General features: G+C 39.0%; 1 protein-coding gene across 14 annotated transcripts in view; it reads right to left on the bottom strand.

Annotated features, from left to right (window-relative positions):
• SOX6 (SRY-box transcription factor 6) overlaps positions 1–22,493 on the bottom strand; it is a 532,213-nt gene that overhangs the window by 135,643 nt on the left and 374,077 nt on the right. For all 14 annotated transcript variants that reach the window (XM_059722632.1, XM_059722633.1, XM_059722642.1 and 11 more), the window contains one exon: positions 12,776–12,855. In XM_059722632.1, coding sequence (XP_059578615.1) covers positions 12,776–12,855 — 80 coding nt within the window. The remainder of the gene's footprint in view (positions 1–12,775; positions 12,856–22,493) is intronic.

Genomic DNA, 22,493 nt, shown 5'->3' with positions numbered 1-22,493 from the left:
AATTGCAGATGTTCTCATTATCCATACAAATGTCTAATCTTCTCATAGTCCTACCTAAATCTGGATTCAATGATACCCTGTGGTACCAAGTTCCAAAGGTTAACATTACAACATGGAAAAGTATTTCCTTTTATTCAGTTTTAAATTATTTGTCTTTCAGTTTTAACAGCTTCACTTTGTTCTCATGTTAGCAGAAAGGTCAAACAGAGAAGACAAATTTACCTTCAATATAACATTCTTCACATATTTTCTGAAAATCTCAGACAGACCCTACTCCACCTATTAGGCACATAAGTGTGATCCTATTCCACTGTACCTAAGTTTCAGAAAAAATGTTAATGTGCCTACTTCTGTAACATGACATCACATTGCTTCAAGTCACAAAAAGAAATCAGCAGGACGAGAACCCATCCATCCTAGCAGTTTCCACTCACATAGCTGCCTCTTAATAACTTAGTTATTTTGGTTATCCTTCTACAAACCCTTTCTATTTCTAATATATCTCTTTGGAGTGAGGATAGCCAAGTGAAGATGCATCATTGATTCATCTAATTGCATTTCAGTATTTTGTTGATTTTTTGATCACTGCCACACTTGGAACAGAGACTTTAATTGAGTCGTCCATTATGAAGCCAGGATTTTTTCCTAGGTGGAAATCAGTTTAGAACTCAGCAATGTATATTCATATATTAATTTGTTTTGCTCTAAATAAATATTATCTTTAATTTTTCAACGCTGAATTTCACATACTATCTTGCTTCCCATTCAACTTATCTAACCCTCTGAATTTCTTCATAGCTTTCTCTTTCCTTTAAAAAATTAAATGTGCGCTGTCTTAATATTTGGCTACCTCACCATTACCATTCATTAATAAATCTGAACAAATAATTAAATAAATTATATTGAAGAATGAAATCTTGGGGTACCCCACTACTTTGCTTTTTCCCCTCCTGGCTTCTATTATTCAGACAATTTGTAATCTATAACAGTTCTCTGCCTCTCACTCAATGATTACATTCTTAATAGTTTGTTTGTTTGTTTGTTTGTTTGTTTTTGGGGGGGGTTGGTTGGACTTCATATGTGACAAAGATTTTTAAAAATACAAATAAAATATGCTAACCTTTTCTTTATTCATATCTTGTGACTCCAGGAATTCAAGTAGATCGTATCTGCAAGGTGTTTCCTTTATAGATGCTGGTTGGTCTCTAGTATGATTCATCCAGCTTGGCTCTTTATAAATTTATAATTTTTATAATTTTATCCAATTTCCCTGACAGTGGAGAAATCTGTACTCCCTAGACTCTCCCTAGCTGTTCTTAAAATCTAGGGAAAAAAATCATTAGTTATCCTTCAGTATAGGAGGCTGATTCTAACAAAAGATTCTCTATTTTTTAGCTGTTCATTCTCCATTTCCTTCAGAACTCTTGGAAATATCCTTTCTGGTCCTGCTCTTTATCAACTTCTTATAGCACGTTGTCTTTTGACAGCTCATTCTCTGATAGTATCTCATGTTTATCACCTAAAAAGAATAGGTATAGGACAGATAACTCCCCAATGTCCTCTTTGATGAAGCCTGATGCAATAAAATAGTTTAGCTTCTCTACAATGACCTTGTCCTCTTTGCTTTTTCCCTTTATTCTCAAAAAGCACAGCATGCTACAAAATCACTCTTGAGATTCTGGCTTCTAACATACTTAAATATTTTGTGTTACTTGTTTTTATGTCTGGTTATTCGCATTTCAATTTTCATTTTCAAATTTGCTGCCTGCAAACTGCTGATACCTCATAGAGGCCAGAGACCTGTGCTAATTATTGTTCAATAGAGATCTGCTTTCCTGATAATGCAGAATTAGAAGTAGATTAGGAGGAGGAATCTTCTAAAAAAAGATGGGGAATGGGGTCTGAGGTTCCTCATGTCTGTTACAAGCACCTCTTCCCTACCCTTTTAATGCACAGTGAAGAAGAAAGTGGCGCCATCCCAGCAATCGTGCAAGAATCAGGTTAAAATGGTCATAAAGACTAATGGCAGCCCTCCCCCAGATGGTAAAGACTGCAGTAGAAAAGATGGTCTGCAACAGATGAGTTATTGCAAATAATTCCTAGGTGTGTTACTTAATGGAGTTATGACCTAGTTAAAACTCATTCCTGATGTCCTGTCTTTCTCTCTCTAGTGTCTGGGACAAATCATTGCACTTCTTCGCAATGCTTTTATCCTCCTTTATTGCTCACTTTACTCCCAGATAATCTAGCAGACCTATCAATTCACTCTCGAGGTCCCAGCTTGCAATAATCTTAAATAATTCCTTGTTGTTTGTTTTTATGTTTGTATATTTGCTGCTCAAATTCCAGGTTATCCCTCCTAATTTCCATTTTACATAATACCTATCACCACTGTTTATACTCCATTCTACTGAATGCACTCAGGTTCAATATTTATTTTGTATTCCATCTGTTCTTGAATAACCCTTTAATATTGTCACGGTTTTCTCCCCTGCCCTGCTGACTTCCAGTACTATTTTTTGTTTTGAATTCTGTGCATCTTTTCTAAGACTCCATAGTGGCATGTTTATGTTTAAAAATGAATAGATTCTTTCAATACATCTTATGAGGCATGAACTCAAGAGCTAGTACTGTTATCAGTCAGGCCGAAAAATGCATAATATGTTACACAATCAGTGTGAGAGGAAACAATAGGAGTCACGTCTCATCAGCTGAAAAGGTTTGTCTCAGTGACAGCAATATCAGAAAACTGATGTGTAGAATATGATCTTGTCTTCTCTCATCTATGAATTGCCCCCTTTTTTTTGGTCTGAACTCGGTCACTTGGACGGAGTACTCCTTTTCTTTACTCAAAGACTTTCCAAAGGAAAAAAAAAGGTGATGATAACTTTCTGTCTGGGATTGCTTAGAACAATTGTTCTCTCTTTTTCTGATGTTTTCATTACCTGCTTCTTCTAAGCATTAGCCTCCTTACAATGTTTACTTTAGAAAGAAATTGGGATATTAAAATGTTTGCTTTTCTGTCAATAAGCTATTGAGATGATGATGAAGATATGGCAGTGGAAACATTTGAAAACACAGTGTGCCCAACAGAGTTAGTAGCTCTTTAGAGATATATTGCATTATTCTCCATATTTGCAACTCAGAAAGGCCTAAAGATTCACACATGTGAACAGACTCACAGTCAAAATTGTTTCCTGCTTTGTGACCAAAAACCCAAATTTAAAAGTCTGCTATAACACTGTCAGAAATGTGATGAGCTTCCATGTATATTTCTAGAAAGTTTCAAGGGACCCAACTCCCAAAGGCATGGTATATTTAAAACAGAGTTTTTAAAATGTGCCTGCCCTACAGTGCTACACCATAACATTGGCCTCATGGACACATATAAGGAAGTGCTGCAGTAGCTTACCTGTTGCTTCTGATTAGTTTTGGAGTGAATGCAATATGACTGGAAAGGAGCTTCATGAGCCTTAAGAGCCATTGAAAAATACTTTAAAATAACTTCTTCATTCATTTGGGCTTGAACTTCTACTCTGGCTTCCAGTCTTAATGTTGGTTAGACACACTTCAACAGTTTTATCTGACATAACACTCTCATATGTATGCAATAGTAATTTTTTTCAAATGCAAAAACCATGGGGTTTTCCTTTTCTTTTTTAACACAACAAAGAATGGGAATTGGATAAATGCAAAAGAGATTCAGTGTGACCCTCAAAATTAAAAATAGCTAGTTACCTTTTCAAAGTTAGACACTGTAATTTGTTTGTCAGTGGGTAGATGTTTGGGTCAGCTCTGCAGTAAAGATCCTGAGATCCTGAATATAGGCAGAGAGCCCTTCTATGTATATGCATTGCTTAATGCTGAGTAAATTTAAGTATATTATTTAGGTTCATGATGGTGAAACCCATATATCTATCAGCTGCCTGATGTTTTCCTGCCCCTACAAAAAGAGGATCTTCAACATGAAGGTAAATTCTAATTAGAGCAGGGTGGGGAACAATTTTTCCATCCTACAAATTTTCCATGATTTTAAAATGTTTTTCACCCTGCATTAGGACAAAATGGGAATGTTCTGATGTTTTTTGAAAAAAATAATCAGAGACCAAGCCTCAGCCATGCCAGAATAGGTAACAGTCCAATGGTTATTGTACTCACCCAGGATGTGGCAGGATGGTAGACTAGAGACCGTCACCACATCCTAGATCAGCGCACTATAGACTGGCCTTTAGTCAGCCTTTTTTGTTCTGCCTTTGTTCCAAAAATATTAAATTATTTTATATAAATGTGCAACAACTCTGTACGTGATATTGAGAATGAACAGCATTAGCTTGGTGGTTAGAACACTCACCTGCAATACAGGGCACTAAAAGAAAAGCAAAGGTCTATAACTAGGACTCTCAAATCCCAAGGTGACTATTCTAGTCCACAGGCTATGTGGGGCAGTCTGGGGTGGAGAAGGGTCCCTCTCTCATTTGACCAGAAACACCATCCTGGAGCTGAGAAATACTCACTGAAACTGATACATATCTGCACAACGTTTCAGTCTCAATGGCATTTCTGATGAACAACCCTGTTGTCACAAACCTCCTGGCCCACCAGCTCTAATTCTAACTCATTCAAGACAGAAATGTAGGAAAGCAGAAAGCAGAAGAGAAGATGTAAAGCAAGACAAAAATAGATTTAAGTACACGTCCAAAAGGATGAGATGTCATTCAGTGAAATATTGACTTGCTAACACCACTTTCATTGATACTCATCCATTTCCACTAATATGTTTTAATAACTGAAATATTACATGCATGTACACTCACACATGCACACACACGCAGAAAGAAGCCAAGTAAAACTATTTCATTGATTTTAATTAAATTCTCCTAAGTGTTGCAAGCTTGGCATAATTTTAATTTTATTTTTTATTAAAGGGCAGGCTTGCCCTCTCAGAGCTCTAATAAACCATTTTTAAAGCCTCTTCTCCCCCACCCCCTCACAATTTCTATTTAATAAAATAAAACAAAATTGTTTAAGTGACTATATGTACATACCCAAATTTGCACAGGTCATTCCCCTAATTTAGACCACTACTCACAGTAATAAGAAGTATTCTGTTAAAATATGCCCACCTAGAGCTCAGTAGTCTTTGAGTGCTAGATAAAATCATTCTATAAGGATAATGAAGACAGAAACTCTGCCTGTAACAATATTAAGTTTGTTTTCTCTAGTGATTTGAAGAAGTGAGCAATCTGTCAGTAATACATTGAATGAAATTACTTGTCTTGTAGGAATTCCCGCTGACAGACACTCACTCACAGTGCTGACCCAAACATCTACCCGCTGACAAACAAATTACAGTGTCTAACTTTGAAAAGGTAACTAGCTGTTTTTAATTTTGATTGGTCTCACTGAATCTCTTTCACATTTATCCAATCCCCATTCTTCGTTGTGTTAAAAAAGAAAAGGAAAACCCCATGGTTTTTGCATTTGAAAAAAATTACTATTGCCTACATATGAGAGTGTTATGTCAGATAAAACTGTTAAAGTGTGTCTAACCAACATTAAGACTGGCAGCCCTGCCAGTGACTGACTGGGTGAGTGAACACATTACTGAGACAGCATTGTAGGAATTAATTTTCTTCAATAAAGTGATTTTTAAGGCTCATATATTTCACAATCTAAACATATGTCACTGTTTCATAAACAAAATAAATGGATTAAAATAATACATTACCAATATGCTGACACATGGAGATATTTTAATTAGAAATACTTAAGCAGTGTGATATTTAACTGCTATATTTGCTGAAGAGGAGCATGCATCATTTAATAAGAAGATATAAGGCAGGTATATCACTTTACATGATGTGGTACCAGAGTGGGACCAAATCACCTTCCGTCTACGTTATGACTATCAGATCACATTAGCCCCAATAAAAAATTGCTCTAAGGTTAGAGCATATAGAGGAAACTCCATAAAGAGAAGCAGTCCACTAAAATCACTTTTTCATCGAAATAATAAGTCACCAAGACTCTAGTTCCTGAGAATAATATTTCTTCATAAAAGGCCACATTTAACATCTTAGCTATTTAAAGGCCATATTTACATGACTGTCGCATTACATTGGCCTTTTTCCTGCACATTCTTCTTGACTTACTTTAAGGACCAGCACTAAAATAGCTGAGGAAAGCAAATGTCAACTGTGTCCTGAAATTTATATGTGTGAGAGAATCGGAATAAGTAGAAATGTAATATATTGTTTACTGTACTGAGTGCCCTCTGTTCTCTAAAGGTCAAAAGCATTGTAACCTTAGAGTTACAGTTTCTGATTGTTCCCAGGGTTAAATACATTATCAAAATTAATGGTTCAAACCCCTCAACCTTCAGATATATGAGTATTCATGCCTCCATCTGCTGAACTGTTCAACTAAAAATAGCATTCTTTGGCCTTCACTCTACTAATATTGTGCCCCTGAGGCACACTGTGCAATGCTTCAGCAGTGCATTGGATCCGCACCCAGCGGTATAACAAAAGGTCGTTTACTTTGTTTGCAATTAGGAAGAAAAGGGGGGGGGGGGCAAAAGAGAGAATAGCAATAGACAAATGTGTCTTTGGTTAAATTTTTTAAATTCTTTTCTTTCCTTGATTATAAAAAACTCCAGGCTTCAAGAACACAGCTGCAACCATAGCGAAGACTTGCCAAGGTTCATTAATGTTATAAGTGATATAAACTTTGAAGGACAAATTATACAAGTCGGTCAGGGGAAAAAAGTTAAGAACCTTCAGTTTTCTTCTTTTTCTAGAGATCACTTTGTTTAGGAATAACTTCAGCTAACATAATTCTAATGCTTCATTACTATCAACAGTTTATCCAGTAGTTGTTGATAGAGTTGCAACATTTCCTTCTTTATTGTATAAACTGCTTTGTAAAAAATAACTAAAAATGAAAAAAGAATTTTAAACAATGAAGAAAATGAAGTAATTTTTTTCCTCTTTTTGGGGGCAACCTTAAGCAAGATGTAAAACACCTAGGTCTTCTGAGATAGATGCTTACATCACCTGCTTAAATCAACTAAGCCAGGGCCATCAACTGGTGCCCCACAGGTTGTATCTGGCCCATGAGGGGTTAATGCGCAACCTGCAAACTCCCACAACTCCAACCATTGTTCCTGCTGGTGTGATGACCTAGATCTCTGAGCCAGAGCACCATGGCTGGAGGGGGCCAGTAAACTTGCTCCATGCATAGCGGCAGAGGGGGAGGGTGGGATCCTATATTGCTTGTGTGGTAGGAAGACATGTGGCGTGTCTCCCAGAGAGCCCCTGTAGCTTGTAGCCCTCCCTAAGATGTTTAGCCCAAGACCTGTGACCAGGATGGCATGGAATCCCCAAGCGGCTTAGAAGCTGGACAATCCTAACCTAAGCTTCTATGGGGCTGCTCAGTAATAGGACTGTTACTGGTACTGCAAAAGTTGGGAAAACCCATTCAGTGAGCAAGCACATTTTTTAAGACAGGCTCACTGTCTACATCAGTCTAAAATGGGGCTTCAAATAATATTGGTGTACATTTTTAAAAAATAGAAGCAAAAATCAGGGACACAAGCAAGGAGTAAGATCATAGAAGAAAATCAAAGAAAATTACAGTGAGGGAAAAATTATTTGCAAATTTTAGCACTCACACCAATTCTGACAACAGGCATGTTATACAGAAGTAGTGGCATTAGGACACAAGTCGTTTTGCATACCTTGTGTGTTTGCTAACAAATCTGTAAAGTAATAGAAGGCTGATTTGGCTGGAGTCACTCACAGTTGTGTGAAGCAGTAGAACTGAACAGAAACATTTTGAAATGGCAAAGGCCTTTCATTTTAAACAAAACCTACAAGTAGCTAGCTATTCCTTCACATCCAAAGCCCTCACTCAACAAGACTTGATCCTTAATCCTGTACTTTCCAACATTTCTTTGAAGCTGTTGGAAAGCCTATGAGGCTTCACCATGTGTTGAAATGTTATGGTGCAAAGTTGCACAACTTTTTTATCAGTTCTAGCACCATATTTCTCCATGTCGTCTTAAGATCAGCATCTGGGTGAAGAGAAGCTAAGTAACACGAGTCTAAAAGACAGTATCCCACCTGCCTGCCTTGAACACATGGCCATTTCAGTTTCAGGTCCCCATAATGATATTCATAGCTCTCTATAGAGCATATGACTACCTTAGGGTGAAATTACACATTACAATTAGATCATGTTAAGAGCACTTAAAACTTGAATGATCACACATTAAGGCTCATTAACAAATGCTAAAGATTAGAGGGTGGAAGGGGGATGGAGTAGGGGGAAGTGGGAGAGGGGTGGGTTAGAAGATGGGCTTCTGACTCCTCTGCCCCCAAATTTTGCCTGACGCTCAAATCACCCCCTCCACCCCCAGATGACTTCCCTGCAACACACAGCCCTCCCACCCCCTGGATCACTGCTCTGCTGCCCCTATCAGCCCCAGAGTGCCAGAGGAGCCAGTGCAGGGGTTTCCTCCCTGCCTGCTCATAGGGTGCCTGCAGACCATGCTGCCCCACCATACCCAGATCTAGCCCCTTCCAGGCTCTGCAGCTGAAAGGGAGACGGGGGGGAGGAGGGGGCCAAGGAGCTGCCAGGAAGCTACAGGGCCCAGTGGGGGCTGGATTTGCATGCATGGGGTGACATGGGCTGCAAGAAGTCTAGGAGTAGGCAGGGAGTGGGAGGGTCCTGCCCCACCCCACTGCCTCTGTTCATGGGATGACTGAAATGGTAAAGCAATGACCTACAGGTGGAGGGGGGTGCAAATCAAGGAAGGGGGGATCCAGGGGTAAAGGATTGACGGGTGGAGGGGGGATCTGGAGGCTGATGGTAGACAGCAGGGAATTTGGAAAGTGGAGGGGGCAATTTAAGCAGCACTGCGAGGGGGGCGGGAATCCTCCCCTCTCTCCTTCCCAGCCTCTACTGTGGCTAGAGGTGGCAAGCAGGGCAGTCATGGAGCAGACCTGATGCCGCTAGCCATGCTCCTACTCACCAGCCCTCTAGCTGCTGGTCTGAGCAACGCACATTAGAGATGGTGTTAATCCTGAATGTGCAACTGATGACTAACACTAGTTAAGGGCAGTCTGTTTCCAAGTACATCCAAAACTCAGAGAGTTGTTTTAGTCAGAAGAAAAATTACTGGCCCTGTTTCTTTTTAATAGTTTTTAACCGAGGGTAATAAAAAACCCCTAGAAGAGCATAAATGTTCATGGTCTGGCAAAAAATGTGTGGTGAGGGTCTACACTGGCCTTTACAAGTGCTCTACTTACCTTGATTTATCTTGCCAATCAGCTAGTTAAAACACTCCATTTATAGGCATACCGTCTATGCAGAACAGTTATTATTGTTATGTGATGAGCCTGGAGTGTTCAAACTGTCACAATGCAGGGCTCTGAATGTGGATGAGAACAGAGACCTACGTACTGCATGCAGGGGTGTTCTTTGTGTGTTTTTAGTTGGAAGAAAAGTTCAGAATAATAGTCTGTGTGAAATAAACGCTCCTTGTATTAATAGAAGGGCACAACATTGCCGATCCCTCCTCAAATGTGACCTCGCACGTCAACAATATTTTTCTGAAAAACTAAACCTATTTACCAACAAGGGGAAGATACGGTAAAGATAAAGCTGGATCTAGATGGTCAAATATATTCCTGCAAGCAGTCAGAATGACTACAGACCGATACATGTCAGTATTAATACATAACTCATTTCCTCAAAATAACTTTCCTGGAGTTCTTCACACACAGATACCACACACCCACTTGCACACAAACAAAACAAAACCATGTATATAAACTAAGCAAGCAAGCTATTTTTTTTTTTACAGACTAGGAAGCATGAAAGGGACAGAGATTAGCATTATGATTAATATTTTTAAGCACATGGGAATCGTTCATGAGAACTATGTAAATAAGGACTGTGTCACACATTCAACTTAACACTTAGTACAGTTAAAAACAGAAGAAAATGCACATTCAGAAAGGTTAGTATGTGTTAAAGGACATCAAGGAATTGCAAAATTGCTCCCTTTATTTCAACATACTTTAACATGTACTAACTTTAGTACACCACAACATTCCAATGTTTTGCAACTCTTGCAAACTGCACTTGAAGTAAGAAAACTGGTGTGTGGGTAGAGGGAAGAAGAGGAGGAGATTGGTGAGAAGAAAAGATTGGAAAATCCACTGAAAATCAACTTCCTCTCTAGCACCATTAATGCTTGATCGAGGAAAATCCACTCCATCATGTACTCTCCCCCAAAACTGAGTAGCATTCAAACACTGTAACATCTCGGTATGTAACTGAAACTGTAAAGTGAGAATATTGGGAAGAAGCTGAATTCATCACAAGTAAATTTCTTATTCAAATAAGCACGTTCCTTTAGTTGTATTAGTTGTATCTAGTATGTGTATCTGTATCTACACATATGTATGTGTACCTAGTTATATTCCCGTGGCTCTCAAGCAGTGTCATGAGAGCCTTTGAAGGAATGGGAAGGGATGCGGGGAGAGGGTACCATGCAATATTAGCACTGTTATATGTGCAAAGACCCCCACACAATTTACAAGGTAACTTAGAGATTTAGAATCAGAATCCATAGTGTCAAAACATTCTGACCTTCTGTGGTCTTTCTGAGATCTTTGCAACAAAAGAATGGCTCTCTTATTTTGCCATAGTCAAGAAACTAGAGAAAGCTAAAAGCCAGAATTTTCTGAGGGGTGCCTTGAGTCTAGAAGGTTTGAGAAGCACTGATTTATGCTGTTATGTCTATTTAAGATGTACAGTTAAGATGAAACTGAAATTCCAGCAGGTGAACTTCAAATAAGAAAAAACGGGAAACAAAATAGTGTCATCCGAAGGGAAATTCTCCCTTTGCTCACCTCTTAATAGTCAAGTGCTTGTCCATGACACTAACACTGATTGAACTGTTTCAGTTGTTTCCTATTGAACTAATTTAAATAAATGCATACTGCACATTTTATGGTAAATGCTTTCTCATTCTCACTAATTTGCATAATTTACTAATTTTCATTGGTTTTGCCAGTCATTAGTACCAATTAATGAAGGCTTACTGTATTTCTAAGGTCAGGGTGATGGCCATATCAACATGTTGGGCTGAAGACTTTTCTTACAGCTAGATCTTGTGAAAGAAATGAGATGGTCTATGTTTCCAGCTCTTATTTCAATTTCATGTAGATGAAATTTCTATCCCCTTCCTGCCCCACAGTTCTGTGCAGTGTTGCTAGGTGCTCAGTAGCTGCTGTGTTAGGTCCCAAAAATGGTTTCTACAAAACTGAATCCTAAAGTCCTGTCACAGCTAAAGTCAATGGGATGTTTCTTTAAACAAATACTAAGCTGTAGATGTTCAAAAATAACAAATTGATGTTGGATACTGACCTGTTATTTGTGTCTTTGAAAATGCCCCCCTTAAGTAAAAGCTGTGTCAGGTCTTCAGGGTGACAGGAGTACTATATTGATATTCCTCGGACACAACTTATTTTAAAACTTATTTTACTGAAAGATTTGCTTGATGAAGGTCTACAATCATAGGGAGTGGCTTTCTGCAACTTTTCCATCTTCTGATTCAGGAGGTAGCCAGGGGTCAGGCCAGCCACAAGGGTAAATTCTCTTCTTGCATCTCTGGACTGACAAAGCATTGGGAAATCTGGCCAAACTCTAATGCCCAGTACACTTGGGGCTCAAGAGCTGCTGGAATAAAGTGGGCCATTCCAGCTTAACATCACCTGGGGATTTCTATGTATAAGATTTCCCAATTGCCTACTTAGGCCAGCTGGAAGATGAGATGATGGGGGATCTGAGGATATTACCTTTTATCCTTTTCAATTAAAAAAAGCTGTAGCACAGAAAAATGTTAAGTAAAATACCTGTGTGTAAATTCATCTGGAATTACCTTGCTATTTTAGTCACAATTTATCTTTCCTTTGCATCTAAACCTAACTCAAACCTAAGCAAAAGAGAGATTCAAAGGTTTACTTGCAAATAGTCACATGCATCTTTAATAGACTTTCCTCTCATGTTCACTATTGCTCACTTTCTGCACATTTTAACTCTGAAAGCCTTTGACTGCTGCTTCATTATTTAAGGTATTTCTGCATCTCTTCTTGTGAAATTAATACTCTAGCTGAATGAAAAACAGCTAGTAATTTAATGTGTAAATCATTTTCACACAATATATAGTCCTATATATGTTGAAAATAAATAAATGACTGGTCACAGAAGTTCAGACTCCTGACTGTGCCTGGCATCTGACCAGCTCAATACATGGAAAGGATGAGATTACATAAAAATAGAAGCTGAAAGTTTGCAATTTATGATACACTCATCCCTATACCATCGAAGAAAAAGTAAAAACCAAGTACATTTATTCAGATATACACTACACTTAGAGGGAGAAAGCTGAAAGAAAATGAAGCAGGAAAGGCCTCTGAATGTAACTTGTACTGACTTATCTTATAATTTAAAGAAATTAGGAACTCTGTTGATCTATAATACAATGTACAATATCATAATAATTTTGTCTTTCTTTTTCATTATTAGAGTTGGCAGCATGCTGTTCTATTTGCAGCACCATAAGTATATAAGGTGTTAATCCTTCTGGGCTATGCTTAAAAAATTATTTAACATTCAGACCATTATTTAGCATACAGCTGGCTAGCAGTTTTCCTCTAAAGTGTTGGCTTCTATCCCACATTTTTTTTGTTCTGGCACATACCTGGAGCTGTAAAGGGCTGAGTCCAGAAGCAGCAGCAGCTGCCATTGTTGATGGAATGAACTGCACAGGGTAGTTATCACCTGTCGAGAAGAACAATGCATGCATGTTTAGACAATGAGCAGAGAATAGCAGCAGACAAGTGCAAACATGGACCTAGTATTGCCTGTGCTCTACAACCCTGCTCTAAGCCTAAACATCTGCAAAAACAAAAGGCTTAGCTGGGCACAGACTTGCCGTGCTACCTTGGAACTTTTTGTTAGCAGATAGCTGGTAGGCAAACTGGCAAAACATAAATGTGATCCTCATGATTTTCATTAAAAAATAAATGTGCTATTCAAGCATGTACACTCTATTACACATCATAAACATATCACTGTTTATGGTAAAGCTAAATAGCTTTAAAAAAAGCAGTTTGAAATATTTTATCTAGTTCCTGATGTTGAGGCTCAATTCTGTGAAGTACTGAGCATCCACTAAAAGTTAATGGGAGAGGGGGTTGTTCAGTTCTGCTTAGAATCAGGCTTTTTGTGTTCTATTTCCTGGTCGTCTTCTGACTCAATGAAGGATTTGGGGCATGTCCATAAACTTCTCCATGCCTCAGGTTTATCTGTTATAAGATGCAGACAACAAAAACTTCCTCATTACACTAGGGTGCCCTGAGTATCAAATGAACCTCATAAAGTACCTTGAGATGCCCAGGTGGAAGGTGTTTTTAATCATAATGGATATATGATAGAAGAAAAAGCTCACAACATACAAACAACACAAAATTAAATTTCTAAATAACATTTTTAGGGCTTCAGCCAGGAATGTGCCGATCACCCTCATTAGACAGTCACATGAAGAGTTGTGTATTCTGCACTAGTAGGATAATTAATATGCCACACAATCAGACCTACTGTCAGTCTGACACAAGTGCAGCAGCCTGGTATATTATGACATACTATAGGCATTCCCACTTCCAAGCCATTGCAGTGGTCCCTGTCATACAGTGCTGTTAACAGGCTTAGACAATGTAAAGAATGAAAGAATACTGGCAAGGAACGTAGTCTAACAGTAGAACCTGTAATATAAAAATTAATACAGTGATGGATAAATTACACAATAACCATGATTTAATGAAGTATCATTTTGGCTCTGGCTTCTTATTTAAAGTCAGTATTATGTACTATCTCTAGGCTATATTTTAATAGGCTGCTCCTCTGCACATTTTTCACATTTATAATAATCAAGCTGTTTTGCACAAACTTTTGCACACTGAAAGTAGACTGCAATAATGAAGACACTGCACAAAGGGATCCAGAATAATATAATCATTCCAAGGGTTGGGTTTTTTTCTTCCCTAGATATACATGATTACCCGAAGCCTTCACTAGATTCCTTGGAACTCCCCCTGTTTACCACCTGAAGTGCTACTGTACTCAGCTTGCTCCACGCCAATGTTATTTCACTTCTTTAACAAATTGTGAGTTTCTAATCCACAAGGTCTCTTTGCATCATATCCATAATACCTCATCAGACCATTGAGCACAGTATGTGCTTGTACACAGTCCAGTAACAATTGGCTTCTGATTGCATATGGAGCTCTGCTACAATGCGTTCACTAACACTATATTGTACTGGTATCCTACGGAGTAATGTTCAAAATATCTGATCTTATTTTTCCCCTTCCATGAGGTTGATTTTAGTTTCCAGTGTTTAAAAAAAAAACACAAAACAAAAAAAACAACTAAATTATTTTCTGATAGAACTGAGCTGTCTTTTTATGGCTAAGTAATTCTGCTTATCTCCTTCATATCTAAACTAAATTATCTGAACAAGAAATATCCTAATCTAAGTTAAATAATGTTTCTTTGGTAAATATTTTACCAGGTTTTTTTTAAAAAAATCACAAAGATGTTGAATTAATGATGCTTTAAATGGGGGGAAAATAACGATTCAAGCTATCAGCACGGATGGCCTTGCAGAACATTTCGGAGGCATTCTCTCTTTAAATATCATGAATTATTCATTCCTGTTCCACACAGCAATCTATTCCCTCCCTCCCTCCCTCTCCCCCCCCCCACTTTTTAAGTTCAATACCAGTTGCTTTATTTGTACTAAAACATTTTCCATGTCAAACATATTTAAAAAAAAAATCAAACTCTAAAAGAATTCCCTGAGGCACTCCTTTTTCACAGCTGTCATGCTTCTATGGGTTGAAATAGTTGGAGATATACACACATATATATATATATATATATATATATATATATATATATATATATATAGTTTTTGGCTACACAGTTAATTTATTAGTATCTCTACCACATCCTATAGTGCTCTCTGGCTTACCTGCTAGCTACAAACATTTTTTTTTCCTTGGGCTAATGAAAAGTATGTAGCCTTCTTTTTTTTTTTTAAATCATGTATTCCTCTTTTGGTTCATAATTTAGCAACCCCAAAATCATCTAATCTCTGCCTGGTCAAATCCTGGAGTATCATATTACCATTATTCTGAGAACAAAAGTGAATACCCCACACTTAGGGAACACGTTGTTGACACCCCATACTAAAAGCAGAGCAAAGGTAGGGGTTATTTTTCCCCCTTGAGGAAAGTGAGCACTCACTTTGGCATGGACTGGTTTTAATTTTTAATTACAGAAGGTACATATTTTCCCCCTCTAATTTTCTCAGTGCGAGATGGATCAAGAAGCTGCTCAGTAGCTGTCTTGGCAAGAAATCAGTCAGCATGTTGTAGCAATTTTTTTCAAATTTGTTTCTGGATTTGGAATGCTTGCGTGAGGACCCATTCTTTTTAAATTTGTACAAAGGAAGACAAAACATGTTGAAACAGGTCTGAATTAGGCACCAGCATGTGCTGGCCTTTGACAACAAGGGAGTCAAACAAATGCCTAAAGAAGAAAATCTGAACAATCCTTGCTTTGCGAACTGATCTCTTCAATCTCTCTGCTTTGTTGATTGTCTGTTTACATTCCACTGCTATTGTTTATATATAAATTGGTGTTTACAAGCCATACAAAGTTTGCCCAACTTTTGTTTCACTTGTCAGATTGAGCAACATTTCTAAATGAATGAAGGCAGCACATAATTGTACCACACAGTTTTGGATTTAAACCAAGTGACTGTCTCTTAGTGCATCTTGGCTATAGCAATGAAGTTCAATGGATCTTATTCACAGGAGGCAGGGCCTTGCTTTTCAGATGAAGACTTGGTGGTTAGGGAGGCAAAAAACCCTAGAAACCCTTTGACTTCTAAAACTCATTCAGGAAGACGTACATTGGTTCCACTTGATCTTGCCTTGGGCACCTAGAGTTAGTGGAATGTTAAGCACTTTGGGACTAAAACTTAAAATCGTAAAGTCATCTAACAGGAAGTTGGAAACTGACATTTGTGCACTTTCCTTTGTAATAAACTGCCTGAGAAGAGCAGGCAGCTGCCTCTACTCAACTCCATCCTAGCTTTGCTAGTTTGCATGAAGATTACAAAGCTGATGTCTCACCCTGCTGAGTTGTATACAGGGCAAGTTTTGTTTTTGTGCAAAAATATTAGGATTGATCCAGCTGTTAACAGCAATAGTCTATGGAGTTGCTAGAAAGAGTCTGTCCCATCTAATGACACCTGTTCAACTCCTTGTGCTTTTCTCTGAAGCAGAGATCACCCAGCAGTTTCATATTGGGGTCATGACGCATCAGCAAATGGGGTTACGCAGGAAAGTGTTTGCTTACAGTAAAACATTTAGTAGAAATCCCTGCTGAAACATTTCAGCTGGCTACTCCTAGTTCCAGCTGTTACACTGCGTTTTAGAACATATGAGCTGTTATAGCGATTCCTGAGGTTACTGATTCCTGGTTCCAACCAGGACAAGGCAAATGGGGAATGCAAGGATTTTAATGGAGTCTTACGGAATTTCCACTAGAAACAATATACATAATAGGATTGTTTTAAGCATCTCTTTCATACAGAGATACTCAGCCAGCTCACTAAACTGTAATCTGCCTTGATCTGATACATACTTTCTATCTTCATCTGCCAACAGTAACAGCAGCTTACTTCGAATACAGCATTACATTTTACAAATTAGAACTGCAGCAACATTAAGACAAGACTACTGAAAAAAAGGTTTCAGCAACTGGAAATAGTAGTGATGTGTGTCAATCAATCTCAGTAGACTTGAAAGGATGTCAGTCATTTACGTTAGCTATACATGTCCTCTGAGAAGCTTATGCTTGGTTTCCCAACAAATGTTATATATGGTGTGAGCCTTTTGAAGTTCAGTCTGTCAACAACAGGCCTAATTACCCCTCATTTCTCTCAGCCAAAGCATTTCCATTGATTGCAGTGGTACTAGTGTTGGTTCACCCCACAGTAACTAAGAGGAGAATCAAGCCAAAGGTGCATCTACATTTTCCATTGTTTTTTGCCACTCAGACGGGAATGAAATAACAATTCTTATTTTCATATTTCTCTATATTACCAAGATGCCACATCCCTACAAATATCAAACACTGTTTAATTTAAGATGACCCCCAGTTTTATGACTTTACTGGGTGATTTATGTTTTTTTTTTCTTAAATTGAAAGATACATTTATGGTGCATATATGAACGTTTTACCTTTTTTTAACTTGAATTTAAGATACAGGTCATTTTTATAGGAAATACTTTATTTTTAAAAGTATCTTATATTAGAAGGACTACAGCAATGAAACTAGAAAAGCTGAATTTAGCGTAAATAGCAGAATCATCCAGATAGGCAGTGAGAAGTAATGTCTCAACTATTCTAGTCATGCTCAATCTCAGATTTAGATGAGATATGAGTGAGACTAACACCGCACCTCAATCAAGCACAAAAGCGGAGTTCACCCTTTGTCTCAGCTCAGTCCCAAACTGTCTGAAGTTCCTAAAGTTGGCACCTTCCACAACTTAAAATGAACTGTAATGATACACAACAGTATTTTCAGAAGATACTATCCAGAAGAAATTATCCCTGACCTTTTAATCCACAGCCACAGAGAGTGCAGAAGAAGTGAATCTAGTGAATGTATTCAGAAGACATGTCAGCTTGTTGTATAGCTCCCAATACTCAGTCATGCAGAAGATGGCTTGGCACAACTGTTTAGAGAATAGCCTGAATCCTGCATCCCACTAATCCACATCCTTGGCCTTCCCCAATTCTCACTGCCTATTCCTTCACTAGGATCATGGAACTTGCAGGAGGCAACACCTTGACGAACTGCAAAATGGAAGGAACTAAAACTCTCCTTCACACAACCCCATATACTGGATAGAAAATTACTATCCCACTAGGACAAACCACTTGATGAGACTTTCTGATTAGTTGTATGATGCTCCAACCCTGTAATATTCCCACTAGCCTGACTGTATATGATGGTCAAGGCAAGTAGAATATCTTGTTCTGTCTGGGGGAAGAGAAAGAACTGCCTGGCATCTATGTAATTCATCAGCAGGGATCCTGGGTTTTTTCTGATAAAAAATTCACATTTAGGTACCTATATTAGTGGTGTTTCATTTTGATCATAGAAAAATTAGGATTTTGGATTACTTTTTTAAATCTGAAAATTGGGAATTTTTTATCAAAGAAAACCAGGATTCCTGCTGATGAATAATAGGGCTGTGCGAAGCTTCAGGTGCTGATTCAATTCAAAGGAGATTCGGCCCAATTTGGTGGCCAAATCTCTGAATCCAAATCAAATCAGGAGACCAGTTAAAAGGTCCGAATCGATTCAAAGCTCTCCAAATCAATTCGGAAAAGATTTGAAGAGTTTCGGCAATTCAGGCAGTCTCTGCTCACTGCCACAGGGAGCAGGACCTGGACTCCATGCTGGTAAATAAGGGGTGGAGGAGTGGGGAGAGGACCATGGGGGGGACCCCTGCCAGGCCCCATCCCCTGCCAGCTCCCCCAGCCCTCCTGAACACCCCCCGACCCCTGCCTGCTATCCCAGGCCCCTCCCCACATGGCTGCCCCACCTGCCCCAGCTCAAAGCTCTTTAAAAGAAAGCCCCTACTCACTGGCTGCTGCCAGGCGGGGGGACGATCCCCGCTGCCCCCACCATGTGGGGGGCTCTGCCATGAGCCTGCTGTTCCAGTCCCCCCATGCATCCCTGCCTGCCCCAGCTCCCGGCCCTTAAAACACAAAACAAAACAAAAAACCTCCACACACACCAGTTGCTGCAGTAGCCTCAGGGATTCTGGGGGCTCATGGCAGAGCACTCCCCCCATGCAGCAGGGGGAAGTAGGGGGACAGCAGGATGGCCTCATCCTGGCAGCAGCCAGTGAATCGGGGGGGGGGGGGGGGAAGGGAGGATTTGAAAGGGCTGGGAGCTGGGGCAGGTGAGACAGCCATAGGGAGCCTGGGGGAGTGGGCAGGAGTTAGGGGCTCATGGCAGAGCCCCCCACGTGGCATGAGACAGCGGGAATTCCCCCCCCCACCTGGCAGCAGCCAGTGAATGCAGGCTTTTTTTAAAAGAGCCAGGAGCTGGAAGAGCAGGCGAGGCCATTGGGAGCAGGCCACTGAAAGCAGGGAGGGGATGAGGCCAATTCGGAGATTCGGCTGATTCAGCGGTGGCCAAATCTCTGAATTAGATTCAGCCAAATCGATTTGGGACAGTGATTTGGATCACAGAATCGAATCCCTGTACCCCGAATCAGCTGAATCCAAAGCAAATACTAGCCGCTTAGCACAGGCCTAATGAATAACATAAATCCACGTTTTTCCATGATCAAAATGAAACCCCACTAATACATAGATATATCTAGATTCTATATCTATATTTAGATATAGAATCTAGATATATCTATGTATTAGTGGGGTTTCAGTTTGATTACAGAAAAGTGTGATTTTGGATTACTTTATTTAATCCAAAAATTGGGGATTTTTTTTTATCAGAGAAAACCAGGATCCCTGTTCATAAGTTCCAAGAGCAGACACAGTGGACACCATTAAATGGTCAACACAATTCTCTTACTCTACTTAGAGTACAAAAATAACCATAACTCTGTGGCATCTCTTAGCAAACAGCTGCCATTGTGAACATCCAATTGGAATAAAGTGAAACCTCCACAGCAAGGTATTCTGGAAGGTTCAAGTAACTGCAGGTCAGTAGTCACAACAGTAATTTGAGCTGCACAGCACCCTAAAGTTTTAATTAATCCAGTATACAGTATAAATACTGAAAAACGTATAAAAAATTAATTAGGTGATCTATGCAGCTCTGATTTCTCAATTAGTATTTACCATGCCGGAAAATTATATTACACCACTTTGAGATACACAAGGAAGCATGGGACTTCATTTTGTATGTATTTATTACTTGTGATCACTGCTTGTTAGTTTTTGCCTGGTTCATCTCCCAGAGTTCCAACACATGGAAAGAAAAGCCAGCAAGGCTGCAGTCACCATACACCATGGCTGCAATCAGAAAGGAGCTTTCTTCCTAACAGATTTTTTATAGAGACTCGAACTTGTACATTCTGTAGGGCCTCCCCAGTATATTCCAGATAAAGAACCTCACTAGGTTTTGCTTGCTCCAATGTTTCTTTCCTCTTTTTCCCTCCCATTAAAGAGAATTATCTGGCCCACTGCTTATTTGTTTGTTTGTTTTTTAGGGGGGGGGTGGGGTGGAGGTGAGTGGGGAGAAGTTAATAGGTGTTTTCCTTGGTGGGGCAGAGGGGAATGGAGGGGGTACAATCTGGGGACCAACTTTTGAAGGTGCTCAGCACACCCAGCAGCTCCTGTTAGCTCATCCTTTTGTATTTTCCAAACGAAAAAAGAAAGTACAGTAAACACTGCTTAGAATTAGAAGAGCTAAAAATTTAAAAGAAACTTGAGAGGAAAAATGTTAATATTGAAAGTATTTTGTTTGAAATTAGATTGACAGCCCTGGAAATTAAAGTTTTCTATTTATTTATACAAGGGGCAGAATACAAATAGTAAGGGGCACAAACTTCCTTCAAGTCCCTGAGTCATGATGCCGAGGAGCCATGTCTAAGAAAGAGAGTGTAAGTTCATCTCTTATTTCCATTAATTTCTTATCCTCTGTACTGCGATTGCCAAAAGCGGGGACTAATCAATACCAACTGTGGTGGTGCTTTTTTTTTTTTTATGATGAGATTTGTCCAAGAGAAACTACTAAAAGAGCCAGCTACTTTGGCAATACATGCTATGAAATTTAATAAATACATTAAAATATAAATATAGTCATTTGCCACAAGCCACTGAAAAAGTCCAATCATAGTGACTTCTGGTCTCTAACAAGCTAAGCTGGCTTCAAACCAGTTACTTACTAGGGAATAGTGCCATGTCTCATTAGCAATGTTCTGAGACTCCCTTAACTCCAGTTTTGACCATTTCTTTATTATTTAAACATTTGCTATACAGACCTTTTTTCTTCATTGAAAATAGCCTCAAGCTACAGCACCTGGCACTGTGGAAGATGGCAGGTTCACAAGCAAAGCAGCATGGAGTTAAGGTCTGCATTTGGATGGCAATGCTAAGGAACACCTTGGAGTGGCAGCAAGCTGTGTGGGCAATTAATCAGTGGTACTGTTCCCTCTAAGTCAGTATTCACCCAATTCAATTGCCTAGCCTGATGGAGCAAAGTGCTGTTTGATGTGTCAACTTTCAGGTGGGAAGTAAAACCAAGTTCCTGGTTATCAGTGGTGCTTGCACTCCCAATTCAGGGAATCAATGCTTATCAGAAAGGATCAAATCAATGGGACTAAAGCACATGCTTTGGTCTTTTTATAAATCATGGCCCATAAGAGAAATGATTTCAACTCTGGACAAGCTCCAAGTCTGATAATTATATTATGCTTCCTTGTGACTTCCAGAGACTTCAGCTGGAAAAGATACTCTTCGTTTCCCATCCTCAAATGTTGTACTGCTGTGTGTGATTAAACAGTTTGATGCCACCCAGAGCTGCATTTCAGAAGTGGATGAACTGTTCTCCATGTACAGACTGTGCATCAGTTTGCTAAATTTGAAAAGCATTTTGGGATTCCTGAGGTTGAAAAGCACAATATAAAAGATAATTATCAAAAGGAAGAATTCCTCTAGAATAAAGAGATAGAATGGAAGGGGACAAACAAAAATGCTTGCTGAAAACCTATCTGGTCCTATTTCACCAAATATTTAAGTTAACTTGCTTGAAGAGATTTTCAGTTCAACCTGGCTGTTCTTTAATATGCTGTTTATATTTTACATTATGAGGCTTTTTCTTTGGATTTGATCCCATCCCTGCTAAAGTCAACTGCAAAAGTCCAACTAACTTCAGTGGAAACAGGATCAACACTTTACTTTGTACATTTTGCGTTTAATATCCAAAGAAACTGTTATGCTCAGGTTTTGTGGTTATTATTTATCAGGTTAATATGCTAAAGACGGCTTGACAGAGAATTTTATTAATGAGCAAAATAAGGTTACTGCTTCTGGGCTGAGGTCACTTACAAAGAACATACAAATGAAAATAAGGTTGACTTGTATTTACTTAACTATCTTCCTGCATTGAATTCCTTTGGCAACATGTCTTTAAACATTTAAAACCCTGTTTACAAGGAGGCTCTGAAAGTAGCTTCAAACCATTATATCCCTAATTGAATTCCCCAGGAGTCCAGTAAACTCAGAGGAATAAAGAAAGAAATCATAACATTTGCTAAATCATCTCAAAACATATTTCACTGCAAGGTTATGTGACCTGT

This window comes from Alligator mississippiensis, chromosome 2 (assembly GCF_030867095.1).
Source record: "Alligator mississippiensis isolate rAllMis1 chromosome 2, rAllMis1, whole genome shotgun sequence".
NCBI classification, from domain to species: domain Eukaryota; kingdom Metazoa; phylum Chordata; order Crocodylia; family Alligatoridae; genus Alligator; species Alligator mississippiensis.
Note: the sequence above shows the minus strand (reverse complement) of the source record. Positions and strands in the feature narration are given on the sequence as shown.